General features: G+C 35.6%; 2 protein-coding genes across 2 annotated transcripts; both read left to right on the top strand.

Annotated features, from left to right (window-relative positions):
• The first annotated feature begins 227 nt into the window (after positions 1-227).
• LOC112047250 (solute carrier family 46 member 3-like) lies at positions 228-26,101 on the top strand. Its single transcript, XM_024084300.2, has 7 exons — positions 228-1,220; positions 3,885-4,044; positions 10,430-10,531; positions 19,003-19,140; positions 19,929-20,012; positions 20,861-21,017; positions 21,990-26,101. Exons 1-7 carry the CDS (start codon positions 417-419, stop codon positions 22,081-22,083), a joined length of 1,539 nt encoding a protein of 512 aa, XP_023940068.2. The 5' UTR covers positions 228-416; the 3' UTR covers positions 22,084-26,101.
• LOC128198214 (uncharacterized) lies at positions 12,801-18,996 on the top strand. The gene is made up of 2 exons (XM_052882390.1): positions 12,801-14,242; positions 18,174-18,996. The coding sequence occupies exons 1-2, from the start codon at positions 12,961-12,963 to the stop codon at positions 18,182-18,184; spliced, it is 1,293 nt and encodes a 430-aa protein (XP_052738350.1). The 5' UTR covers positions 12,801-12,960; the 3' UTR covers positions 18,185-18,996.
• Positions 26,102-27,359: the final 1,258 nt, after the last annotated feature.

Raw genomic sequence — 27,359 nt, 5'->3', positions numbered from 1 at the left:
CTTTTATATTTTTCACTCGTATTCGTTTGATACTTTTCGCGTTTATAAATTCGCTTGTCTATTTATTTTCGTATTCATAGTCTGGTGTAGAAAATGTTTTTAAATTAAATTGTGAGTGGCAACCCTGTCTCTGTTATAATATAATAGGTGGGTTTATTTTCAATTTGCAATAGATGTTTGCAGATACTTTTAGCACTGATATGACAATAATAAAAAGGATGTTTGCGTTTACAACGACGGACAATCGAACACTAGGCGTCTGTATGCAACGACGTCTACATACCTAATACTGTCGAGATTATCTTAGTGAGTGGTCGCGTTAACAGTCAATGAACAATAAATAAAAAAAACATTAATTATTAATTTAAATTAAACATGTGTTTAGTGTGATTTTAATAATTAGTTAAAAATCGAAAATGCCTACTGAAAACCAGAACACGATCGCGGAGGACGCCGAAGAACAACCATTGAAGAACGAAGCCACAAATGGTTTCTACAGCAACTTTAGTTTCTGGCAGAAATTGAAATATGTCAGGGAGAACATAACTGTCGAACCCGTATTGGGCTTATTCGTAATGCCCAGTGTACTGGCTATGCTGGCGACACAGAATTTGAATTTAGACAAAGCCTGCCGTGTTAATTTGCAATTCGACGATGCGGTTTGCACAGACCTGAGTTTAAGGAAGCGAGAAAATCATACGTTCGAAGAACTTGAGGTTCAGAAGCTGATCGCTTCAGTGCAAGCGTGGAAAAGTGTTATCCACACAGCGGTTCCTACAATTTTGATGTTGTTTATCGGAGGTTGGAGCGACAAGACAGGAAGGCGGAAAATCTGTATGACAGTACCGATCTTTGGGGAGTTTATGACTTGCATTCTTAACATGGTGAACACGTATTTTTTCTATGAAGTCCCAGTGGAGTTGACTGTGTTTATGGAGGTCATATTCCCAGCGATAACAGGTGGCTGGTATACTATGTTATTAGGAACTTACAGCTACTTAGGTGATATTACATCGAAGGAAACAAGGACGTTCAGAATCGGAATATTGAGTCTGTGTATGACGATCGGTTTCCCCATAGGCATGGGAATGAGTGGTGTGTTGTTGAAGTACGCGGGGTACTATGGGGTCTTTTCAGTATCTGCATTGTTCCAATTCTTGAACTTCTGTTACGTGACTTTTTCTATCAAGGATCATACGTGGTTGGAGTCTAAAGATAAGGTATGTATATGATTGAGTTTTAATTAATATAGTTATATAAAACCGTGATAACTCAGTGGATATTACCTCTGCATTTGATTCCGGAGGGCGTAGGTTCGAATCCGGGCAGAGGCATGTAGCTCCAACTTTTCAGTTATGTGCATTTTAAGAAATTAAATATCACGTGTCTCAAACGTTGAAGGAAAAACATAGTGAGGAAACCTGCATACCTGAGATATTTTTTTAATTGTCTACATGTGTGAAATCTGCCAATCCGCACTGAGCCAGCGTGGTGGACTATTGGCCTACCCTCTCATCCTGAGAGGAGACTTGTGCTCAGCAGTGAGCCGAATATGGGTTGTATTGATGATGATGAATTATGACTGATTTTTTTTGAAACATTTTATCTTTTGACGTATAATAAAATAAATATGTAAACATATTTGTACATATAGGTATTAAATATTAACTTGTCACCATAGTCAACTGCCAGGACTACATAAATAAGCATCGAATCATAAGGAAGGAAAAATAAGATCGTAACATCACCACTATATAAACTTTGCACTTTTTCTGGGAATTTTTAGATCTCTACCACTAATTTTGTTTGGTTCGATGTGTTACTCAAAATCTCGACCTTGATCGTAAGCTAGATCTAGATGATAGATAGCTTCATTTAAATACTATGAATGAGAAATTTTACAAAAGATGTATAATTATCTACTATTATGGCATTAGATGCTAAAGTGTGTATGTTTTTATTTTTATTTGAATATTTGTTATTCACGCAACATCGGCTCAACGGATTTGGATGAAATTTGGCACACAGATAGAGTCTGGAACAGCCCACATACACCACCTTTTACCCCGATATTCTTACTAATATTGGGTGTTCTTGGGTGACATCCATCGATCTCCTATTGATAATTATTATAAGAGATCAATGGTGACGCCGTTTTTATTATTATTCTAGTATTTACCTATTTTATTTGTTAACTTTACGAGTAGGTATCAAATTTTTCAAAATTCGCTTACTGAAGGCCTCATAAGAGGACGCAGAATCATTGGATGATGAAACAAGCAATCCTCGGAGTATCTTTGGGTGATCGAAGCAGATCGGAGATCTGCAGAAGAACCAAAGTCACCGACTTAGTTTAACGAATCGCGAAGCTGGAGTGGCAATAGGTGGGGCACTTGGTTCGTAGAGCCGATGGATGTTGGAGTCCTAAGGTGTTGGAATGGTGACCACCTACCAGCAGGCCTTCAGAGTCGCTAGATGTAGGTGGCTCAGGACTGACGTGTTTGAAAGGCACACACACAGGCCTTTTTTTAAATTAGGCTATCATAGGCTATCTCTTATCATCAGCCAATGATAAGAGACGATGATAGCCTAATTTTTCCTAATGACTCGTCATTCAAATGAAAATGACAAACCAAATTAGAAGGAAATATATACTTATTTGTTTTAATCGATATTCTATTTATCTAACGGAAGTGTATGTAATGAACACTTGACAGTCGACTATTACACATTGATTGTTATAAAACGAGATAAAATACTTCTAGCGTTCATTCATTTTGTAATATAGCTCTGCACTTTAAAACTGGGTAGATAACCTGAAATAGAAGCGAAGAAAGTATCTCAAAGGATAAAGGAAACATTCCTTATATAAAAACGCAGTAAAATTGCACTAAAAGATCCTTTTTTGCCTGCTTTAAAAAAACATTTATCTATCAATACTAAATAATAAAACTGTAATAGGTCCAATTCTGTACATTGAAGATATTTTGAAAATTTTAGTTGGAGGGCATTATATAATCGATACTGAAGCAAATTTTTTTTTATTATTGGTCTGTCTGTCCATGTTTTTGTAGACCAGGCATCACGCTCAAACTACTAAATGAATTCAAATGAAACTTGGCACGTTTTGAGACCATAATACAGAGACGGTTAAAGGATACTTTTTGTTGCGAAAATAAAATCAGAAGGAGATAAAATAGGTTGAAAGTTTGTATGAATAGTCATTGATTTTACCTTTGAAAGGCTAAAAAGGGGTTGAAGTTTTTTTATTTAAATCGTTCTTTTTTTGAGTTGTTATTTTGTAAAATGATTAGCGGACTATTTATTATATATAAAACATACGAAAATATAAACAGAGGGGGGCGAATAAGGGGTTGAAAGTGTACATCGATTTTAACGCGGACGAAGTCGCGGGCGTCCGCTAGTACATTAATAAAGTTCAGCAGTACACAACGTTCCCCAAAATCACCATTGTGTTCGGGTGTAAAGGGAATGCTTGCTAGTGTAATTAAACGCATTTGCCTTAAAGGCGTAATGAAGGGTAAATATTCCTACAAAAGACCCATGTCCAGCAGTGGACGTCCATCGGCTGATATGATGATGATGATGATAATGAACGAACGAATGAAGGGTGGCGTCCTGCAGGACTGTTTCTTGCATTCTCTGTGAAACGATGGTTTGTTACAGGCGATTTTTAAATTTATATGATAAACAAATTCACTGTTCTTCCATACTTTTGTTATACACCATGTAAAATAGTTTTATGATATTTTTTATATGTATCACTTATTGATACATCAGCAAAGAATGTATTAACTTCAAGTAAGAACCTACGTAGGATGTATTAATTCCGAGTGAAATTTCATATTATGAGTTTCTTTCAGGAAAAGAAACCCGGTTTCATTGGATTTCTCAAGGAGTTTTTTGACTTCCGGAGTATTAGGGACACAGTTCAGATTGCGTTCAAAAAAGGCACAAACAATAGAAGATTGAGGATATGCCTCGTCATGGCTGTTGTGTGCTTTACTTTTGGACCTCTTTGGGGTAAGTATAAACATTACTTTTTTGATTCAAGCGTTACCAAAATGCGTTACAATGCCGTGCGTTACTAAAACACGTTACGTTTTGGAGTTCAAAATCCCGGTATGAAAATAAATTAGAACTGAGATTTTTCCTAGGTAAACTAGTACCTAAGACGGTATTCCTTGCCAAATTTCATAATTCTAGGTCTAAGGTCTAAGACTGTAAACGGGCTAAGAGTTAAAACGGGCGGGGATCGAACTCATCAACTTTCGGTATTAAGTCCGGCTCCGTTACCGTTGACGTATAAAGGCATATTACGCATAGAGCATAAAAGCTTTGGCTGGTCGGTACTTCGACTACCTACTTTTTGCATACCAATCTGCCATATCTTTTTCGAAATAGTGACCATTTAAAAACCTGCTTTAATTTTAATGTCATCAAAACAAACAACACTTTTTCGACATGATCGCATAAAGATAATTAATTTTCGAAAAAACTAGAAGAACTCGTCTTTTAGTAGTTTAGTATATGCAATAACTTCTTGTTCCATTTGCAAGGTCGTAAATTTAAAAAAAAAACAATAAGTATTAGCTTTTTAGTCAAATTAATCCTTAAAATATAAGTAAGGTTATACAATAATTTCCATAGAGCTAAAAATTGGTATGAATGTTCAGAATACTATTGTAAATGAATTGTGAAAAGTTCCCATAAATGGCAATACTTATGAAAAAAAGTGTGGATATATTTTTTGTAGAGAATCGGATGATCTACAATTTTTCTCTGAACTATTTTTGCTGTAAAACTCACAGTTTAGCTGAAAAACGTAAAATAACCAATTTTTGCAAACTTTCACCATCAATAAAATTATTTACACAAGGGGGATTGATGGGGACTTTTCACAATTCATTTATAATAGTATTCTGAATATTCATACCAATTTTTAGTTCCATGGGAATTATTGTAACCTTCAAAGTCTTATTTGACTGGATTATCATCTTTTAAATAAGACCAATATTTTCACTTTCTAGTGTAGTAGGTATGTTTTATGTACTGACGTAATAATACATTTATGTATTTTACTTTCGGAAAAGTGACTTCCCACAACTAACGAGCTAAATATAAATATCATATTAATTATAAAGGAAATATTACTGTACGAAATTAATTTATGCCTAGGAATGGAAAACTTTCTAGATTATAGTAACAAATAAAGTGAGAGTGTAATAATTATGAAGTGGATTTATTAGTACTAGTATTCTTGACATTATTAGATAGGTGTATTGTGAAAGGTAAATATTTGTTTAACATAACAAATAGGTGTTATGTACTGATTAGTCTATTAATCTGTAGGTATTATGCAACGCAAACAAAGCACACACCACATACAATGCAGCCATCAGTAATTTTGCCTACGGCTGCATCGCTTATTGTATTGTAATCGTATCAGTATAAACTAAGTCCGTCCGTTGCGTCTGTAAGTCTATTTGGACGTGATAAACTCAAAAACTCTGACGTGCCATGACATGTCATGCGTGTACAGAACACTGTATATAAACATCTATTTGTCAGAAAACGCACTTATTTTTTTGATTTTTTCTTTTTTTTTCAAGTAGGTACTTACCTACTTTTATTTAAAGTCTACAATATTTATTCATCATCTATCTATATACTTATAATAAAACTGTAACAGGTTAAATTCTGTACATTGAACTTATTTTGAATTTTTTTGTTGGAGGGCATTATATAATCGATACTGAAGCCAAAAATATTTTTTTTAATTTTTGTCTGTCTGTCTGTCTGTCTGACCGTGATTTAGTTGACCGGGCATCACGCTGAAACTACTAATGAATTTGAATGAAAATTAGCATATTACGGAGAAGGATAAAGGATACTTTTTCTTGCCAAAATAAAATAAGAAGGGGGTGAAATATTGGTTAAAAGTTTGTATGGAAAGTCCTTTATTTTTAAGGTTACAGTTTTAAAAATTTGTTCATAAACCATACAAAAATACAAAATATAATGTGATTCAAGAAAGAAGAAGAAAAGAATCAACCTCTAAAGTGGTGAAATAGGGCTTGAAAGTTTACATTGATTTTCACGCGGACGAAGTCGCGGGCGTCCGCTAGTTCATAACTATTTACATTATTACATTAAAGTTGGTACTTGTGAAAAAACGCAAACTAGTCTAAGAACTGGTGAATTTTTAGTTGTACAGAAGATATGGTATTAAAAATTTAATATATTTTTTAAGAATATTATAGCATTTAATAAGACTTGGATGCCTGTACACATAGGAGTACTATCACATCTAATTTCTAATAGGATATATAGGTCCAGGCCCACCCTTGGAAATAATTCTAGATACACCAATGCCTGTATACTAAAAACTAAAGGTTCTGCTTAATTGTCAGAGATATAGGGGATCAAATCGAGGGACAACATCTCGTCGCGTTCACTCGAGTTTTTTCCCTTACATCGCTTAAAACAATGAATTTATACTTAAAGACATAATGCTAGTTGAAAACAAACAATAAGATCAGTTGATACATTGGTTTTTTCTCAGTTGTTTCCACTAAACACTTGTAAACGATCTATTATCTCTCATTTATCTATATTAAAACACAAAGCCCCGTGTCTGTCTGTTTGTTCTCGATAAACTCCAATATTATTGAACGGATTTACATGGAGTTTTCACTAATAGATAGGGTGATTTTTGAGGAAGGATTATGTATATGTTTTGTCAAGGTTTTGTGTAAATTTGTTGAAATATTATGGGAATTAAAGGAAATGTCCGACAAAGTCCAGTCCCAGTAGATATACAGTGGTCCAGTGCTCTGTGAGTTCATGAGTTGTTAAAAACCAGCTAAGTGCGTGTAGGCCACGCGCAGTATAGGGTTCCGTAGATTAAGTTAGCATGTTAATGCCTTATGTAATGCACAAAAATACCTGTCTAATGCATTTAGATATAACAAACGGCTGTTATAGAAGTCACGCGTTTTTAATAGTCGGCTAATAAAGATTAAAAATACCAAGTTGTCGGTATTTTATGAAAAAAAATCTAATTCGAAATTTAGAATTGAGTATTCTGCCCTGATTCGCTAAATCGCATTACGGTATTTCTGACTGCTTTCAGCAGCGAAATATCTATAAGATTAACTCGAAAATACCCATTTAGGTAAACTAAAGAATTGAATTGGAAGTAGGTATTATTAACATTAACTTATTAAGTACTTATTAAGTAAGTGGTGGTGGTGGTAGTGGTTAATTATCCAACTAATAACTTTAAACATTATTATTAAATCAATAAAATTTTGTTATCATATCAAAATGGACATTATTAAATTATGTTCTATAAATATAATTAGAAGAATGATTTGACCATATTTTTGTCGACAAAAACTTATATTGCATCACAATTATCTTGCATATATTATATTGCATCACAATTATTTTACAACGACCCCTTCTTCTTCTTAGTACGTAATTTGGACCCTTGATCATATACTTACCCAATTTACCCAAGTCTAACAGTATTGCAGAATTTCTTGTAAAAAAATGTCCACGAGTTTCGAGAGTTGCAAGCTTGGGTTTACATATCTCTAATTAGGTCAAACAACACACTAAAAGTCACAGATATAAATTTTGTCGTTGATTTTGACCGGCCTATAAGTACTTGCATGTACTACCTATGTTGTTAAAATAATAGGTATGCTCAAAGTTAATAAAAAGTACGTGTTAATTATCTGAATGTATTGACATCACAAAGGAGACCGTTTATTGGTTTGTTGATGCGTGTATACATGTATTTTGTATTTTACTATTAACTAATAGCACTGTGATATATTATGTTATAGGCTAAGAGATAACCGATGCGTTTTCTTTATTGCGATAAAACAAGGCGCTTCATCAAATGAATTCATTATCCGATTTCATAAAGGAGGTTTTATATTAGATTTGTATATAGTCGTATATGCATGTGTGTATGTTTGATAGACAAATTTTTTAAAAATCAATTAATCCGATGTCGATTTTTGTTATTTAAATACGTATTTTAGTAGTTTATAAAAATACTATAAAAGTATTACTTACATGTTATAAAATTATATATAGAAGTAGAAAGTAAAGTTAGTTTGTAGTAAATAAATAGCAAATAGTATTTTTAATGGTTTAAAAATCAGTCAATCAATGGCATTTGACCGTTTTTTTTTTAAATTTTTATTTCCTACGTCACTAACATTGACTAAAATATTATACTAAACTACTAGTACTCGCTACTATAAAAAAGCATATAGCTTGGTACTTGCCTTTGCGATACACTGTCTGTATGGTATGATGATAGTTAAGAGTCGTGATAGCCCAGCGGATATAAAGTTTGCCGATCCACATTGCTCCACTGAAGTGGACTATTAGCCTAACCCCTCTCATTGTGAGAGGAGACTCGTGTGAGCCGAATATGGGTTAATGATGATGATGATGATATGACGGAGGTGAGTAGCGAGAGCTGTGCTGGCAGCACGCCTGTTAATGATCGAATGAATGAATGAATGAATTAATGAAGAGTACACCTGCCGCCCAATCCACAATCTATCCCATTCTGTTGTCATACCCCGCACCCCTGTAACACGCAGGTGAGGAGCTTAGTTATGTAGTTTAGTTTTTTCCTTTACTTTTTGTCACCAACTCTTAGACTACGAGTATGTAGGGAACATTTCGCGGCAGTAACTCCATTAATGTCAGCTCAATTCAGTAATTGACGCACGGAACACTCCCGTGGATTGCAATGAATGAAAAATGACAGCCTACAGTATAGCGTCTGCGTTTTGTATGTGCCGATAGCTTTTTTGTACAAAATATTTCTTTTAATTACGGTTGTTGGATACATCTATAAATGTGACAAAAAAAAAGCTCGCGCAAAAAGCTTTTTAGGAACATGATTTACAATGTGTCCTTTTATACTTGTCAATTCGCCAAGGTTTCGACAAGGTTTATTGGAATTAGAACTTTGTTTCCATGGGCTGCCAAAATAAAATGTGTAACAACGTAGTTACCAAGGAAATGAGCGATGTGGCATCGCTGTAACTTTACATTTTTCTGTATTCTGAGCTTTACAGAATGCAAGGGATTTCTACATTAACTTTTCAACCTGAGACAAATATGGGCATCTTGTTTCTGTAAGTAAAAGTATATGGGAAGTATGGGAACATCCCGCCTACTAATAATAATCTATAATAATTTATTATACAAGTTTGCAGCGAGTGCTATTCTATATTCATCCATTCTATCCATTCACGTTTAGTGTTTACTACTCGTATAAATTAAGTAATAACTACTTAAGTGACGACATTCTAAAACCAAATAAGATGGAATCTCAAAGTTGGCGAACCCGTTAATAAGTACCTACCGGCTACCCCCATGATGGTATCAAATAATGAAACTTTGAAAGGGATTGCTAAATAAAATACCGTAGTCAACCAAGAGATACTTTCATATTTACACATCCAAGTTTAGTTAAGTTGTGGCACTAGGTACTAAATGTCATTAAAAATTCAATCTAGACCCCGCCCGTGTGAATTTTACACGTGATTTTCATTTGATGTTCATTTTGAATGGCGCGGCGATATAAAACATTTAGTTCCATCACAGCGAAACAAATATGATACTGGGAGAGCACTTTCACAGATTTCGCCCGTTTTGATGGATGGGTGATTCTTAAGGCGAATGCTTTTCGACTATTATTTTATTTGATCATCAGCTGCAGCCAATGGCATATATCGGCTATGCTCAAACGTTGCTATATTATTTATTAAATGCATTAAAATATATTACCAACTTTAAGCGCATGATTTTTCAGTAGACAGGCTTCTAAGCTATGTTTCATATTTGTTCTAAGAAACAGTGTCAACTGTTTATGTCACAAAATGTATTTTCCTCATGTTTACGGGTCAATATCATAAAATAATAATAGCTCTTGTATCCAATATACCATTACAATTTCAGGTAATTTATTTAAAGGTCCTAAAAAACTTTTATTTATTTAATTTCATTTTAACCTACTCGTATGCTCATTATTCGACATATAATAATATATAATTATGCTGAAAGATGATAGCAAAATTGGAAGGCCTGTTAGTAGTAGCAGTAGCCATTATGGTAGCTGTTTTCAACAATCCATTTAATAATAAATAACTATATTAGCTTGTGATATTATTTTTTTCTACTTCGTACTGGTATTAGCTGGATATTATAAATCCCATGCAGCTTACATTATTTTCACTGGACAACGTGTATTTTAATTTTGGAATCTAATGTTAAAAAGTAAAAAAATAAAGCGTATTTAAAATTCGTGTATATTAAATATGCATGGGGCGCAGAGTATTCGCCTTAATGGACTTTTTAACTTTTTCAGGTGAACTGAGTGTAATGTATATTTTTGCGCGATACCGTTTTAACTGGGACGAAGTGAAGTACAGTATATATTCTACGTACAGTCTCATCACACACGCGGCAGGTGAGTTTTGAAGGTTCGGAACTTAATATCACAGATTAATATTATAATCTACTTGAGAAACGTACAATGCGGATATGTGGAAGCCTACCAATCTACACACTTAAGTATCTGTTACACTTTTCACTTTTTTGACGGCCGCGTGGCGCAGTGGGTAGTGACCCTGCTTTCTGCATCCACGGCCGTGGGTTCGATTCCCACAACTGGAAAATATTTGTGTGATGAGCGTGGGTGTTTTCCAGTGTCTGTGTGTATTTATACATTATATAAGTATTTATATGTAGTATACAGTTGTATATTAATATTATAATATCAACTATCTTAGCACCCATAACACAAGCTACTCTGTATGCTTACTTTGGGGCTAGATAGTGATGTGTATTGTTCAAGTATATTTATTTATTTATTTATTTATTGTCGTGAATAAGCTTTGTTGAAGGCGCCACTATTGGCGCGAACTTCGTGTCATAAATAAGTTTAGTTGAGGGCGCCACTGTTGGCGCGCAGTTCGTTGAGCGCCGCGTAAAAACGTGCTGCTCAGTAGGCACGCGCGAGCGAGTGAGTCTGTTCTTGACTAAGTGTGATTTTGTTTGTTTTAATTAATACAGTGTCTTGAAGAAACATTGTGTCGTGTGTGTTAAGTTATTTAACCTTTTCCTGCCACAAATATATTTACTCCTACATGGTAGCAGTCCGTGGTTGAAGTGGTACGGAAAGGACATGGTGTTCAAAGAGGTTAAGTTGAACCTGTGAGTGTGTTTTCGAACCGGCTTTTCCGAGTACTGGTTATTAGAATCTTTTCACCAGGATTCAGAGGAGAACAAGTGGTAAGTCGTTAAAAATTTTAAAACGATCTGAAATGAGTCAACTGTTCGTCGATGACGTAGCACGCTCGCACGTGCGGTGTCATACAAATTTTCCCTCCGCGCACGTTCTTTGTTGTTGTTCACTGCTGTGCCGGGAAGCCTTGCGTCTTGGCGCGCAGAGAACTTTATCACGTTTTAGTTTAAATTTGATTTGACTTTTTAAAATTTAAATTTTACATTGTTGTAAATAATTTTTGAAAAAGACGGAGGGAGTTTGTTCTAATATGATGAATTTTTTTGTTTGTTTGGTTTGAATGTTCTAGTATGTGATGCGCTTTTGATCCCATTACAAGTTGATGATCAATCTCCGGCATACTTGTAAATAAGCAATCATATGTTTTTATTAAACAAAAATTCAGAGACAATTCAGAGAAGATGTTTGGTAGATTTCAGAGTGAAGATTAAATATTTTCTATTGTTTAATTTTTTTTGACTTGATATTTTTCAGAGTTTAAAATTCTTTTGATTAACAATTATTATTACAGTAGTAATTAAAAGTTCTTAATTTTTAACTTTGATTTCAATGTTTAAGTGAATAAATTCTCATTAACTTTAAAATTTATGACCGACTATATTTTTTTTACTTTTCAACTTGAAGTGAAACTTAAATTCAAAATATTAGTAGAATTATTTTCTGAAGTTTGGTACCTTACTCTAATCTACCTTGTAGATAGACTTCGGTTGCTGGCCAAAGAAATATTTCTTTTTCATAAAATGAAATTCAGAGTTTAATTAAATGTGATTTAAATGATTGTTTAAACAAAAATATTTAAATAAACAAATTTTGTTCTGGGGTCAGTGACTGGATGAAACTTAAGTTAAGTGGAGTCTAGTTAATTGACTAGGGAAATTTGAAGGATCTTACATTCTGCCCTACACATGTGCGTGCGCAACTGACTGATTCTTGTGGGTAACTCCCAAAATCAATTCTAAGTGAGTGGTGTGCATGTGTAGATAGCAAATCGAGTGATTTTAATTTCCTGTTCCGAATTATAACTAATTGATTTTTTATGGTTCAGTAGCAATAAACATTGCTTAATGAGTTGCAAATGGAGAAATTTACCTGGTACAATTAAAGTTTTAGAGAGTTAGAAAAATTCAGAGATTAATCTTTAAAAAAAAAAAAAAAAAAAAATAAGCCTGTTTTCCAAACCTGGATCAGATGGCGAACAATTCAGAGGTCTTTGGAGAGCTTGACGCACAAGTTTTGGAATATGAAGAGTACATAAGGACTAGAACTGAGATAGAAAAGAATTCATCTGGTGAAGGTGAGACTTTTAATCTTTAAATTAAAATCATGTTTGCCATTATAAATTTGTTTATTAATTAAAATCAGAGCACTGTGAAAACAATTCAGAGGTCGAATATTTGAATGATTGAATCAGTTGGAATTCAATAACAAACTTTTGATATTTAAGAGTGAATGGTCAGATCTGACAATTTTCAGAGATAAACCCAGGTACTAATACAGAGAAAATTTTCACAGAACCTGCCATAACACCATCAGAAATAATTCAGAGTGGGGTCAATGATAACGAGATTCAGAGCAACGATACGAACAACATAATGGATCTTCAGAGATCATTGGTTTCAGCTCAGAAGTCAGCCAATGAAGTTTTGTCTCTCAGTCATGTCGACAAGGAAACAGAACGTCTTATAAAAAGTGCAGTTGATAATATCAACTTGGCACACAAGAGAGTTCTGGAAGCAGAACGACAGAAACTGAAGAATATTGAAGTACAAAAAGCTGGACAAATCAAAGAGATGCCAGCCGGTCAAACCTTTGCAAACACCACCATGCAGTTGATACCCAAAATTCAGAGGACATATAAACTAACTTCCAAATCAAGTTATGAGGTTTGGTTGGACTGTCTCAGGACTGAACTAACGAGTTATCAGCTGATGTATCTGATTGATTCCAGCCTGCCAGGGCCAGTAGGATTGACAGGGGTTGAATTAGCCTTGCAAAAGAACTTTGTTAAAGATATTATCATAAGCCATATTGATGAAGAATACCACAAAAAGATTCTTGGAATGACAGAACCCACAGAGATTTTACGCAAACTAAGAGACAGCAGAAAGGGTGAGGTGATGTCGACCCCAACTTCCATAAGAACCAAACTTTACAATGTAAGAATGAAGAAAGGAGAAAAAGCCCAAACCTTTTGCGAACGATTCGATCAAATCATACGTGAACATGAGCTTAGTGACGACCCTGTCAAGCTCACGGATCAAGAAAAACGGTCAACCTTTTATCAAGCAATAATTGGGATTATGCCAGAAGTGAGGCGCACTGACTCAGCGGTCATAGCAACCACAGGAAAGGAGATGACTATGGAACAACTGAGGAAAAGTATACAAAGAATTCAGGAAGATGAAGAAAGTCATGATAATTCAGAGTCGACTCCATCAGTATCTCGTGTCAAAATACCAAAACAAAACAAGTGTCACAGGTGCAACAGCCCTGGGCACTGGAAACAGCAATGTCCTTTGATAAGGACAAACCAATGGTTTTGCTATTATTGCAACAGAGTGACTGATCATAGAGGAGATCAGTGTCCCTTCAAGGTTGAGCATCCACAGTGGAACAATTTCAAAAGAAGATTCGACAGAGAAGATGAACCCAGTGCACCTCACGTCAAGAGGCCAAGGTTGATACAAAGTGGCAGAGGCTCGTACCAATTCAGGGGCCAAAATTTCAGAGGCAGAGGTCAGCCAAGAGATAGAGGTACAGGAAGAGGTTCAAGACATCAATATGCGGCACGGAGAGCTGAATATGAAGAGGGAGACACTACCCACCAAGAAGAAGAATATACAGAGAACGATTCAGTCTATGATAAACAACAAGGTAAGAAATTACAAGTTGAATTTATTGCAGACTCTGGTGCTACAGAGCACATAGTAAACAAGAGCTTTATTTTAACTGATTTTAAAGTCTCGAAAAATGGAATTATCAAAAGTGCAAACAAAAATAAATGGGCTGACATTGCGATAGATGGTACTGGCAATCTGACTTTCAAAAGCAATGTAGCACAAAATAAAGTTATTAAACTAGTCAATGTTATTGCTGCAAAGAATGTTTCAGAGAATTTGTTATCCTTACGCAAACTTGTAGATGCAGGGTTTTGTATATTTTTAAATGACAAAATATTCAGAGTGTACGACAAAGATAATAAGAAAACAATATTCAGCGGACAATATCAAAAACCAAATTGGGTTGTAAAATTTGAAGTCGAAAACGGTTTTGAAAATTCAAGTTCAGAATCAAATGAGTACAACGAGTATAGTTGTACAGCTTGCATTGCAGAATTCAATGAGCCACTCGAACAATCACAGGCAAACAATGAAAGCTTGAATTCAAACAATTCGGAGGGAGTTAAGGAAAATTCCGGACAAGACGAGACATTTGTGCCTATGATTGGGAGGGAGAAACCAGAAAAGCTCATTGATTCAAACTCAGAGGATATCAATTCAGAGAAGGTTAATTCGGAGACGATTGATTTAGAGAAAACGTATACAGTAAAAGAGGCAGGTAATTTACCACGAAAAGTACTGAATGGAGAAGATCCTGAAGATATAAAAAACCTTTTGCAAATGGCAACGGAATTTGCACCAACGAACCCACAATCTAATGAGTCTCTGAGTGACGGTATGTTGTGGCACAAAAGATTAGGTCATGCGTCTTTAAATTACCTCAGAATGCTGCAAAAGAAAGAGGAAAGATTAAAACATGTCAAATTCGACGACTCAATTAAAGAGTGTGAACAATGTATTTTGTCAAAAATGGAAAAGTTACCTTTCAAAGAATATAGAAGAAGAGCACAGAGGCCAATGGAAATCATACATACAGATATAATGGGTGTGATAAAACCAAACTCGTGGCCAGGACAAAAAAGGTATATCATAACATTCGTCGATGATTATTCTCGATATGCAAAAATATATTGCTTAAAAACAAAAAACGAATCAGGTGAAGCATTAGAGAAATATCTGACAACTACAAGGAATCATCTAGGTTCAAATGAGAAAGTATGTTACATCAGATCAGATCGTGGTACCGAGTACACGGGTGGAAAATTTGCAGAGGTTATGAAAAAGGAAAATATAGAACCAAATTATGGACCACCATACACACCAGAACTTAACGGAGTAGCTGAAAGATTCAACAAAACAATCGAGCAAAAAACCAGAGCAATGATGTGTGATTCTGGACTGTCAAACACAATGTGGGAGTTCGCAGTCGAAGCAGCAGTTCATTCTTACAATATCACACCACACAAATCAATCGATTATGAGGTTCCACTGTTGAAACTTTCACCGAATAGCAGATGTCACCTAGAAGAGTTAAGGAGGTTTGGATGCATTGCATACATGAAACTGCCAAAAGCAGAAACGAAATTCAGCAACACAGCTTTGAAAACAGTTTTGGTAGGACATACATCAACTGGTTACATTCTATGGCACCCGAGTTCTAGAAAATTCCTGGAATCTAGACACGTAAAATTCATAGAGAAGTTGGTGTACAAGGATGTGTACAAAAACAAGCCAGATGAGAAAAACACGGAGTATACGATGATAGAATTCCATTCCAAAGAAGAAGATACTTCAGAGATCAAAGAGACAAAACCTCGAAGGCGAGGAAGGCCTAAGAAATCTGATTCAGAAAAACAGAAGCACAACGAACTTGCAAAACAAAATAACTCAAAAGTCACCGAAAAATCAGAGAAGAAATTGGGTGAACCCATAAAACCTGTTAGACCAAAAACATCTCAAAATCTACATGAAAGAAAAACAGAAGTGAAATCTCCAGAGAAACAAACAAACAAAAAAGAGCAACTAAATGAAGGACCAATGACAAGAAGTAGATCAAAGAAAGTTACAGACACAAGTTTTGCAAGATACACAAGTGTCCTGGGATCACAAGAAGAACAAAATGATGAGTTTGGTCATATTCTACTCGCAAACATACATAAAGATCCAACTACATATGAAGAGGCAATGAATTCAGAAGACAAAGAATCATGGATACAAGCAATAAACGAGGAACTAGAATCGATGAGAGAAAACCAGGTGTGGAATATAGTCGATAGACCAAAAGAGACTCAAGATGGAAAGAAGCCAAACATAATCGATTCAAAGTGGGTATTCAAACGAAAAGTAGAGGAAGATGGAAAATCTAAATTCAAAGCCAGACTGGTGATCAGAGGATTCAAAGACAAAAATGTATACGGATTGAAAGAAACATATGCACCAGTCTCTAGATTATCTTTAATCAGAGCAGTAATATCTGTTGTTAACAAAGAAGATTTGGATATGTGCCAAATGGATGTGAAGACTGCATTTCTGTATGGAGAATTAGAAGAAGAAGTTCATATGGAAATTCCACTTGGCTTAGAAAATTCAGAGAAAACTAGAAAATACAAAGTATGCAAGTTGAAAAGATCTTTGTATGGTCTGAAGATAAGTCCAAAGAAGTGGAACATAAGATTCTCAGAAGAAATGAGATCATTGGGTCTGGAAAACGATTTACATGATCCATGTCTATTTACATGGAGACAAAATGGTAAAGTAGCAACAGTTGTCTTATATGTAGATGACATGTTGATAATAAGCAACTGTCCAAAGAAAATGCAACAAATCAAAACTCACCTGAGTAAAGCTTTCCAGATGAAAGATCTAGGTGAACCGAAAAATTTCCTAGGAATGACAATTCAGAGAAACAGAGAAGAAAAGCACATAATAATCCATCAAGCTGCATACACGGAGAAAGTGCTAGAAAAGTTCAACATGAAAGATTGCAAACCACAAAGTACACCAATGGTAACTCGCCAGGTGGATAACAGAAACAAGAGACAAAAACCAAACTCGGAAAGTTTACAAGAAAGCACTGAAACAAAAAGAGTACCTTATAGAGAAGCGATTGGTAGCTTGATGTACCTAGCAAATGCTACAAGACCTGACATAGCATACGCAGTGAATTATCTTGCAAGAAAACAACTGAACCCAACAGAGGATGACTGGAATGATGTCAAAAGAATTTTTAGATACCTGAGAGGAACAACCAGCCTGGGATTGAAATACAAATCCACATCAGAAAACCTAGAAGCATTTACAGACGCTTCATTCAGAGACTGCCAAGATTCAACATCCACTGGTGGATATGTGATAAAGCTATTCGGAGATGTAATTGCTTGGAGAAGTCATAAGCAATCGTATGTCACACTATCCACTTGCCAGGCAGAATATTTAGCAATGAGTGATGCTAGCCAAGAGCTCATATCACTGGATAAATCTGTGAGATACATAATAGGAAAAACATTGTATCCAGCAACGATCTGGTGTGATAACAGGTCAGCCAGAGACTGCACAGAGATGGATGGAAGTCACAAACTCAAGACATTCGATCAGAAAATTAGGGACATTCAAAAAGAGTTGGAACTCAGAGAGAAAACAGGGAACAGAAAACACATGGCAGATACTCATGGCGACTTTGTAAAGCAATGTGTGGATGAGAAAAAGGTCAAAGTACTCTGGATTTCAACAGAAGAAAATCTGGCAGATATAATGACTAAACCCTTGCCTCAAAAGTCGCACACATACTTGAGAAACAAGATCTCAGCCATGGACTAATTAATAAGGCACTTCTAAAATAAAGAATGAACTTTATGTAAAGAAAACAGATTTAGAAAATTGTAAAAGCACTTATTTATGTTTGCACTTAAATATAAATTTAACAAGACAAATTTCAGAGGAAAACCAATGCCGATTTTTGATTTCAGGACAGCTGTAACTTAACAACATGTAAACGATAATTACAGACAGAATCGAAGTTTCAAACTCAAATTACAAACTAAGAATCAATAATCAAGTCAAATTCAAAAGTGATTACAATTTAAGTTAAGTCAAATACAAAGTTCATTTTAAGTTGATTAAAATCAAAATTAGTTTAAGTGATTGTTGGAAAAATTAATATTAAACTTGTTTAGATAAAGTAAATCAACAAAGGGAGGGAGTGTCGTGAATAAGCTTTGTTGAAGGCGCCACTATTGGCGCGAACTTCGTGTCATAAATAAGTTTAGTTGAGGGCGCCACTGTTGGCGCGCAGTTCGTTGAGCGCCGCGTAAAAACGTGCTGCTCAGTAGGCACGCGCGAGCGAGTGAGTCTGTTCTTGACTAAGTGTGATTTTGTTTGTTTTAATTAATACAGTGTCTTGAAGAAACATTGTGTCGTGTGTGTTAAGTTATTTAACCTTTTCCTGCCACAAATATATTTACTCCTACATTTATTTATTTACTATTTTTTTTATTCTTTACAAGTTAGCCCTTGACTACAATCTTACCTGATGGTAAGTGATGATGCAGTCTAAGAAGGAAGCGGGCTAACTTGTTAAGAGGAGGATGAAAATCGGATCGAACCCAGGACCTGCCTTTTGTAAATCCAACGCGCATACCACGATGCGCCACGGAGGCCGTCAAAATACTAGTCTATACGATTACAAAATACATAAGATTAAAAAAAAATATGGCTTTCCATTAATTAGTTCCATTGCGTAGTTTAATCAAGCTACCTACCTTTATTATGCTTGCAATGAACTTTTTTTAATTACAGGCACCATGTTTTCGATAAGCGTTTTCAGTAAGAAGTTAGGATTCGACGATGCAGTGCTGGGTATAATCGCGACCACAAGTAAAATAGCCGGCGCATTCGTTTTGGCTTTCGCAAGGAACAACACCGAAGTTTATATGGGTAAGATATTTGTAAAAATAATGTAAAGATACTTTTTCGCTTGGTCAGCCTTTCTCTCTAATTTGGCTGATGCACGTGGTGGGTCTAAACTCCATAACCCCTTCTAAGGAGGGAGGCCTAGCCCTGTAGCGGGCCGTTAAAATAGGCTTAAATAAGTATGGCCTATACTGTCTGTATTTGTCATTGAACAAAACAGGACTCAAATTCCGGACCTCGTGAGTTGAAACCACTGGATCAACTGGCAGGCAGCTCTAGAATAATCCTACTCAAAAATTAAAAAAATAATTTACTTCAAGCAGATTTAGTTTACAAACACTTTAGAAACGTCAGGTATGTGATTGTAGTGACTAGTGACTCTACCACTTATTTTTTGTGAGTAAACTATTATTATTAACTAGCTGACGCCGCGCGGTTTCACCCGCGTGGTTCCCGTTCCCGTAGGAATATGGGGATAATATATAGCCTATAGCCTTCCTTGATAAATGGGCTATCTAACACTGAAAGAATTTTTCAAATCGGACCAGTAGTTCCTGAGATTAGCGCGTTCAATCAAACAAACAAACTCTTCAGCTTTATAATATTAGTATAGATTCATTTATTCGTTCATTCATTCATTCATTCAATCATCCATCCATCGATCCATTTATTCATACCACAGTAAAAGCAAAACATTATAGCTAAAGCTCGAGTCTACCACCAGTTCAGAAGGTCTGCTTAGAATCTCATCTAGCGAGTAAAGTATCTCGCGTTGGGGATTAAAACCGGTAATCAAGATGTTTATTTTTCAGCTCCGCTCGCGCAAATACTAGACGGCACCACGACGATTGCACTGCGCTCCATCGCTTCCAAATTAGTTTCTCACCAAGAGTTAGGTTGGTACTACTGCTTTTGTTGCTTGTATTTGATTAACTAGACTGGCAATTTATGTATGTTGGTTTTAATTAAGAACCAAAGAAGAATAAAAATGTGTTTAAGTATCGCACTAATAATATAAAGGATACTAGAGTGCACGTAACAATGCTTGTTACTTTACGCTCCAAATACTGAACTGATTTGGATGAAACATTGTACCCTGGAGTTAAGACGCGGGTGTTCGCTTGTATGTCTATAAATAGTTTTGTCTGTGACCGGAGTTTCTTTGTCTACGGATGACACATCATATCTACTGCTTATTTTCTAAACTTTAAGTAATTTTAATACCGGATATAAAATTATACTGAGAGCCGTGATAGCCCAGTGGATATGACCTCTGCCTCCGATTCCGGAGGGTGTGGGTTCGAATCCGGTCCGGGGCATGTACCTCCAACTTTTCAGTCGTATGCATTCTAAGAAATTAAATATCACGTGTCTCAAACGGTGAAGGAAAAACATCCTGAGGAAACCTGCATACCAGAGAATTTTCTTAATTCTCTGCGTGTGTGAAGTCTGCCAACCCGCATTGGACCGCGCGGTGGACTATTGGCCTAATGCCTCTCATTCTGAGAGGAGACTCGAACTCAGCAGTGAGCCGAAGATGTGTTGATAATAAAATGGTTTCAAAGGTTCCTGACCTTCAATATTTTTAGAATCAGGCATAATTTTTTTCATTTTATATTTTCTTCAGGTTAGTCTCAAAAATCCTGTCCTGGCTAATGCTGTAGACTAAATGTAGAAAATATTAGGAAGATGGTGTGAATAATATTTAATAATACGATGGTGATGAGGTTTCGTTTGGTGACAGGCAAAGTGTTCTCGCTGTTCGGTCTGGCGGAGACGATGATGCCGTTGATGTTTGCGCCGCTGTACTCGCGCGTGTACATACTGACGCTGCACGTGTTGCCTGGCGCCGTGTTCCTGCTCAGTGCTACCGTCACCGTGCCCGCGTTAGGGATCTTCATGTAAGTATAAGTTAAGCCGTCGCACCATTACACTCGGTCGTGTATATACTGACGCTGCACTTGTTGCCTAACGTCGTCTTTCCTACTCAGTGTCGCCATCATCGTACCTGTACTAGGTAATTTAATGTAAGTAAGAGTTAAGTATTCGCGCCGCTGTACTCGCATGTGTACATACTGACTTTGCACGTATTTCCCGGCGCCGTGTTTCTACTTAGTGCTGCCGTCACCGTATTTTTATATAAATATGAGTTAAACGGTAGCGCCGATGTACTCGGTCGTGTACATACTAACGTTGCATGTGTTGTCCTGTCGCCGTGTTCCTGCTCAGTGTCACGCTAGGTATCTACGCTGGCTATCATTTAAGTACGTTAAATGTTAGTACCGGTGTACACGGGCGTGTACATAATTCGTAGACTAAGCATAATGCTTGAACGCTGCTATTTTTCATGGCAGACATTACAAACTGCGATTTACCATTTCCACAGTAGTAACCTACCTAGATAAGACGTCTTATTTTCACTATGTTTGAAGCGAGGCTTACATTATATTTAACTACATGGAAAGACGGTTATAAGTTTAACGTGTCTGTCTGTCTATCAGTCTGTCTGTGGCATCAAAGCTCCCGAACGGATGAAGCGATTTCAATTTAGTTTGTTTTGTATAAAAGGTGACTTATGTGCGAGTGTTCTTAGACATGAATGATGAAACCTCGGTTGAGCTGTTTAAAAGTTGTGGAAGAATAACCGAATGTCAGCAAAATTTGCAGTATGTTTATGAGTATATTTACAAATATATTTACAGTGCAAATATACTCGAGTGGGGTCCCGAATGAAAGCGCAATGAAAGAGAATATTGATGACTTGATCGATAGTGTAATTAATAATTTTTTGACCTTCGGGGGTTTTAAAAGAAAATCAAATTTATGTTATTTATTATTCGTCAACTAATGACAGATTTTGTACATTTCCGCAGATGGTTCTACACTCGACATAAGAAAGATGCGCGAGAGAAGAGGCTAGCTGTACCGTCCAACGCAACTGCGCGAGAGACAGGGGCCAGTGCGTGAATAAAATATATATACAGGGAGATGAGCATTCTTCGGCTCAGACCAATTATTGTATAGGACCTGCCTCGCTAGACGTTATTTTTCTGTCAAAGTATATGATCAACGATCTAATGCGATTATAAAAACTGAATATAATCGATGTTAAATAGTTGTAATCGTGTTCGTCGGTTAAAGAGCTCCGTAAAAATATTACATATATATATACTGTATAATTAAATGGTATAAAAAACGGGCAAAAACTTCTAGTTTAGTATAAGATATACACAAAATCTAAGCTCGTTTTCCTCAGAAAATGACAGACAATTTTGTTCGTGACTATGAGTGCGATACAGGTCCTTCTATAATTGGTCTGAGTGCTTCGGTCATCATGGTTATGAAACTTGCAAGGACTTTCCATATTCTGAATGATTTTTTCTGACACATAACCCATCAAGGTGTTGGAATGGCGACCTCTTATTAGAAAGCTGTGTTATATTTGAACTATTGCTTCGCAATGGCGAGTATGGATCAAAATTCGAAATAAAATTCGTCAATAGACTATAGTCTGACAAGTCCGTTGATGACACTCCCATGATATGCGGGCGAGGGGGGAAAGACTGCACGGGTGTGAAATCGTGCGGGCGGGGAAGTAACGTGCTCAGTCGTGGGTTTTCATTCATCGCTACACACCCCCCGACCCGCTCCCGCATCGGGAGTGTTACGAACGAAGTTGCCAAGCTATAGTTGATTTTTTTTTAATTGTTCATTATCGCTGAATTGAAAAAAAATTATCATATTGTTTTGAGACGTTAATACATAAAAATTTAAATTTACAAATATTTTTTTGACAATACGTATACATTTATATATTATTATCGTGTGTGTGTGTGTACCTAAGTATGTTTGTTCCTCATTTACGTTGTGGTACAGAAAACATATGTACGGTTACTGAAGCGATTTGGCTGAAATTTAGAATGGAAATAGATTTTACTCTGGATTAATACAAACTACTTTTCCCCTCGGAAAATCCATGGTTCCCCCGGGATTCGTAAAAAACTGAATTACACGCGGACGAAGTCGCGGGCGACCTCTAGTTTGTAATAAAAATCACGGACTCAAGTGAAAGCTTTTTGTGGTTGTTGCTTATTTGTAGAGTAACTATGACTTCCTGGGCAAAGTCCAGCATCTTTCTACCGACCACCGAATTTGTATTTAATTAATTACGGTATTGAGTGTAAGAGACGTGTTTTCCAAAATCATAATAATAGTCAAAACACAACTTTGCAAAAGTATTCAAAAAATAACCTTTACGACTGTGCTTTTTTGAATAGCATTTTATTTTTAGAAATATTATATTACTAGCGGACGCCCGCGTTTTCGTCCGCGTGGAATTCAGTTTTTCACAAAACCCACACAATGGATTTTTCCGGGATTAAAAGTAGCCTATGTGTTAATTCAGAGTGAAATCTATTTCCATTCCATATTTCAGCCAAATCGCTTCAGTAGCCGCAGCGTAAAGGAGGAACAAACATACACACTCACTCACTTTCACACAAACTTTCGCCATTATGATATTTTATATTTGTGTGTATATACAACGTTCACAGTTTTTCTGTAGTGTATTTAGTATCAGCATTGCACCCGTGCGAAGCCGCGGCGGGTCGCTAGTTATACTTATAAACCATCCTCTTCAATCTCAGACCAATTATAGAAGGACCTGTATCGCGCTCATAGTCACGAACAAAATGTCATTTTCTGAGGAAAACGAGCTTAGATTTGGTATATATCTTATATTAAACTAGAAGTTTTTGCCCGTTTTTTACACAATTCAATTACACAAAAAGGTATTTTTACGGAGCTATTTAACCGACGAACAACTATTTAATATCGATTCTATAGAGACAGTTTTTATAATCGCATTAGATCGTTGATCATATACTTTGACAGAAAAGGAACGTCTAGCGAGGCAGGTCCTATACAATAATTGGTCTGAGTCTTCAATCACTCTATCTAATAAAAAATACCGCATCAAAAATCGTTGCGTAGTTTTTAAGATTTAAGCATACATAAATCATTACATAGTATAAAACCGACAAAGCGAATCCTGCTTCAGTTTATTAGGTAAATTTTAAATTTCGAACTGCGATTCGTCGGGTTATCAAGTATTTATATGTGCTAAATGAATAAAATCTGTCAGTACAGAGTGAGAGCTGTAATGCATTGGATGTGTGGGCGATGAATACTTTAAAATCCACTCACTTGCATTACATAGTACTAGACTTTACAGCATACTGAAAGCGCGAGATATTTTATGTATGTGTTGAATTATATTGGGCCCAGGAACAAAATATTTATTCATGACCCTACCCAAACTTTATGTATGTAAGTGGTATGTCGATTTTGTTTCTACGATCGCAAACGCTTCAAAAATTCAAAATTGTATAGGAATGACATTTCTATCGACAGGTCACGTGATCAAGTTGTCGATCGGATCTGTCATACCCATACATTTTTCTAGTATTCGAAGCGTTAGCGTTGGTAGAAAGAGTATCAACTTGCCACTTGGCTGCAGGCCCTGGTAGAGGGGCGTTTTACTTCCGAGCCATATTCAAGACTTATGTCCGATAATAAACCTGGTTTACCCAAAAGATTACCCTTAAATTAAAAAAAAACTTTCTTGATCTATTTTGCAATCATTGCGGCCCACATTGTATTTCTTTTTAATTTTATAAAAATTCAAAATTCTTTTATTTCAATTAGGCTTAGCTTACAAGCACTTATGAAAGGTCAGGTATATGTCAAAATTTAATATAATCTAATGGAGGTAATAATAGACGAAAACTTAAAATTAAAGTTACGAGGGTTCCAAAAACGCCTTGGTCCGAGAAGAGCCCTCAACAAACTCAGCCAAGCTATATAAAATAAAAAAAATACCCAAAAACTGTTCTGGGACCTAAGGAAGGATAGTATTGGATCTCCATATTTTTAACCTTTATTTTAAGAAATAAAATGTCTGTTTTAAAATTATATTTTATTTCTATTTTAAAACAGACATTTAGATTTTTAGTTTTAGAAGTAAACATTAAGGAACGGAATATAAGAGACTATGAACCTACGGATATGATTTAGTATATAATTTGATTCTAGTGAATTAATATGTGATGTAATTGTATGTAATGTTATAAATTATCACTTAGAGTGCCTACACACTAGCGGCGAATGTTACGCAATTCGCTGCACGTTGGTGGTCACGACTTGTCGCTACCACTCAGTTAAAGCCATTTGTTGTAAAATGTTACTAAAGGCAACGTTGCCTTTATTTTATAACCTGCATGCAGACATGCTATTGTTTTATAACTGTACAGTTTTATCTAATCGAAATTTAAATCAAATCAATATAGAAAATAAAGAAAGAAAAGAAAGAAATAAAGAAAAATGCGTTTATTTTAAAATCATGACACACATCACAATATCTCCAGTACATAATGACATCCAGGACAATACACTGCGATGTGTGGCATAACCCAGAAAATGGCCCCAGCTCAGCATAATGCTACGTGGCCATTTGAATTTGGACACGTAGCGCTGATTTACATAAAATACTGTACAATTACAACAGCACAGTTCTCGGATTTGTCTATACACGGACCAATTAAATGTACAGTTAAAACTGTGCAGTTAAACTGCATGTAGATGATCTTATGAACGAAAAATCACAGCCTGTTTGTAAAATGACATCATTGAATTTCGTTAAAATTTAACGTATTTTAACTCGTTACTATTTCAAGTTGACTATATTTTGTTGCTTACCTCCCGGTGACGCCGCTGAAGTCACATTAAGGTGCCTAAGGCATCAGAAAAAAAATATTGTTGTATTGTTCGACGAACGTTTGTCTTAGATAAGTAACGTAACGTGTAGTGTGAAGGGGCTCTTAGTTTTAATTAAGTATGTGTTTGTGTACCTACCTGTACACAAGCCTGAAGATACAAAATTATTCTTAGTAAAAAAGCAATAAAAAACTGGTGATAAAAATTTTAAGTTTTGTTTTTATTGTATATTTGTTTAAGTATGCACCTATATACTAGAGTGAATTTATTCGCTTTGTCTAGACTTAGCGTACGAAGTAACTTAAATAACTTATTTAGTTTTTAACGAAGACGTCAATATTTACGACGTGCGGTTTCACTCGCGTGGTTCCTGTTTCCGTAAGAATATTGGGATAATATATAGCCTATAGCCTTCCTCGATAAATGGGTTATCTAACACTGAAAGAATTTTTCAAATCGGACTATTAGTTCCTGAGATTAGCGGGTTCAATCAATCAAATAAAGAAACTCTACAGCTTTATAATATTAGTATAGATTCTTCTTTTGTCCGTTAGTTTCGTTTTTGTAAACATGGTGCTCGAGAGTATTTCCCATAATTTTCATATCTATTCTCTATGTATTTCTCATAATTATGAAATATATTCTTTTAGGAAAATTTTTATTAATTAAAAATGTTTATGGAACAAATTGTGTTCCAAAATGAATATTTTCGGAGTAAAAAATATTAATTCTTTTGTAAATAGATTTTAAATTGTGTCCTTCATATTGCATCTTTATATGTACTATGACCTAGTCAAACTTATTCACTGATAAATATCATGAAGTAGCTAAAAACATAATTTTTTTTTAGTTATAAAAATTTGTTATGCACTTCGGCTCCTGTAAATGGACTTCTTCTGGTCAACTTTAATTTTTTTACAACGATTACCTTGAAGTTATGGGAAACACTTGTATAATTGCTGTATAATTGCTCAACCATTAACCACTCTACCATATGTGATAACATTTTGGTAATATAAAGTGAGTGACCAATATCCTTGTTTCAATATAAACAAAAACTTAACCCTAACGTGGTGATTTATAGGATGTTAAACAAAAAAAGAGAAAGTCAACGTTACGACTGAATATCAACTAATTCATTTTTAAAATTACAAACCTAATTAAAATTTATTTCATAAAACGTACAAATGAAGTGGACGGGCGGCAAAGCGTGCCCTAGCTCGCTAAGTACCGACGGGTTTAGCACCTTCGCGCCCTCTTCAATGTTTACAAGTGGATTTCTTTTGCTACAAATTCTGTTTTCTCAAAAAATATTTTATTTGGAATTGGGTATTTGATTTTTTTTACAATGTATAAATTTAAAGTAACTGTTCCGTTGGTCCAGTGCCTATATTTGACGGCCTCCGTGGCGCAGAGATATGCGCGGTGGATTTACAAAACGGAGGTCCTGGGTTCGATCCCCGGCTGGG

The sequence above is a fragment of the Bicyclus anynana genome, chromosome 7 (assembly GCF_947172395.1).
Source record: "Bicyclus anynana chromosome 7, ilBicAnyn1.1, whole genome shotgun sequence".
Lineage (NCBI taxonomy): Eukaryota > Metazoa > Arthropoda > Insecta > Lepidoptera > Nymphalidae > Bicyclus > Bicyclus anynana.
Note: the sequence above shows the minus strand (reverse complement) of the source record. Positions and strands in the feature narration are given on the sequence as shown.